Raw genomic sequence first — 1,477 nt, 5'->3', positions numbered from 1 at the left:
CCAGAAACGAAAATCAGCATCAACCTTAGAAATCAAGTTACTATCTAGGAAGATCACTGCATTAGGCCTCTATAATCCAAAATTAAGCAGCTTCAAACCAACTTTTATTGATATAGGTTAACCCCAATACTTCGGCACCAAATTCATACAATAATACAATGTAGACCAACAAAATTGTGTGTGGTAGAAAAACCAATTCCAGAGATCTTAAGCATATTAAACCAACAATTATATAACAAAAGATAACACATAGCAATTACACACTAATGGCAAATGATGTAAAACCCATTTCAAATCACAACGAGTAATTAGTAAATATCTAATCATTTCTAAACAAACAAGCATGAAGAAACCAAAGTAGATTTGTTCATTCACTTAGCAACAACAGCTTAGTTACAACATAGAAAAACAAAAGAAAAAAAAATCATCAATTATAAGATATCATGAGCATGATAAACCAATGTGTATATATCATTAGATAACATAGTAGCAATCACAAACTAATGGCAAATGATGTAAACCCCATTTTAATTATAAGTCCGTAATTAGCAACGAAAAAAAAAACAAATGGTATAAATACCCAATCCTACATTTGACAATGAAGGACAAAATAACAAACAATGTACCAAAAGTAGATTCTGTTCATTGATATACCAACAAAAGTTTAGGTTACAATATAGAAAAACAGAAATATCGTCAATTCTAAACATTGGATAATACCTAGCCCTAGTTTCCCAAATTTGCAAACATAACCATAACCTTGTTTCCCAAATTTTCCAAAATAACCCTAAAAATTTCAAGAACTAGTAAACTTAGTTACTGCCTTAGTCCCTTCAGATACAGCATGTTTAGCCAATTCACCAGGAAGCACTAATCTAACCGCAGTCTGAATTTCCCTGGATGTTATAGTAGGCTTCTTATTAATCCTAGCCAATCTTGAAGATTCCTGAGCCAATTTCTCAAAAATATCATTAATGAAACTGTTCATAATCCCCATAGCCTTACTAGATACCCCAATATCTGGATGAACTTGCTTGAGCACCTTGAATATGTAAATCTTGTAGGTTTCAACACTCTTTTTGGCCTTCTTTTTCTTCTTATCTACCCCATCCTTTGCCGGAAGCTTCTTTCCAGCCTTCGGTTTCTTCTCCTCAGTTGGTTTCTTTTCGGCGGGTTTCTTCTCTGCCTTGGGAGCCATTGAATAGTTTAGAGATTGTTTGAGTATAGAAGTAAAGGATTGCAATGTTGAAGATGCAAATGGACGTTTTGGCATTTATAGGTGATTGATGTTTGTTTTTATTGGATACTAGAGAACGTCGTGGATTGATGATCTGGAAGGAGTAGAAGCGTTGATTTTGAAAAGGGATCAACGGCTTCCAGAGAATGCGTGAAAAGTAGGAAATGTGTAATAAAACAGAGGACCACATAGGGACACGTTACATTTGTAAAGAAGAAAAAGGAGAATTGACATTGACCA

General features: G+C 34.1%; 1 protein-coding gene across 1 annotated transcript; it reads right to left on the bottom strand.

Moving 5' to 3' along the window:
- Positions 1–623: 623 nt before the first annotated feature.
- LOC132643533 (histone H2B.2) lies at positions 624–1,260 on the bottom strand. The gene has a single exon (XM_060359971.1). It carries the CDS (start codon positions 1,196–1,198, stop codon positions 797–799), a length of 402 nt encoding a protein of 133 aa, XP_060215954.1. The 5' UTR covers positions 1,199–1,260; the 3' UTR covers positions 624–796.
- Positions 1,261–1,477: the final 217 nt, after the last annotated feature.

The sequence above is a fragment of the Lycium barbarum genome, chromosome 6 (assembly GCF_019175385.1).
Source record: "Lycium barbarum isolate Lr01 chromosome 6, ASM1917538v2, whole genome shotgun sequence".
NCBI classification, from domain to species: Eukaryota; Viridiplantae; Streptophyta; class Magnoliopsida; order Solanales; family Solanaceae; genus Lycium; species Lycium barbarum.
This window is presented reverse-complemented; position numbering and strand designations above follow the sequence as displayed.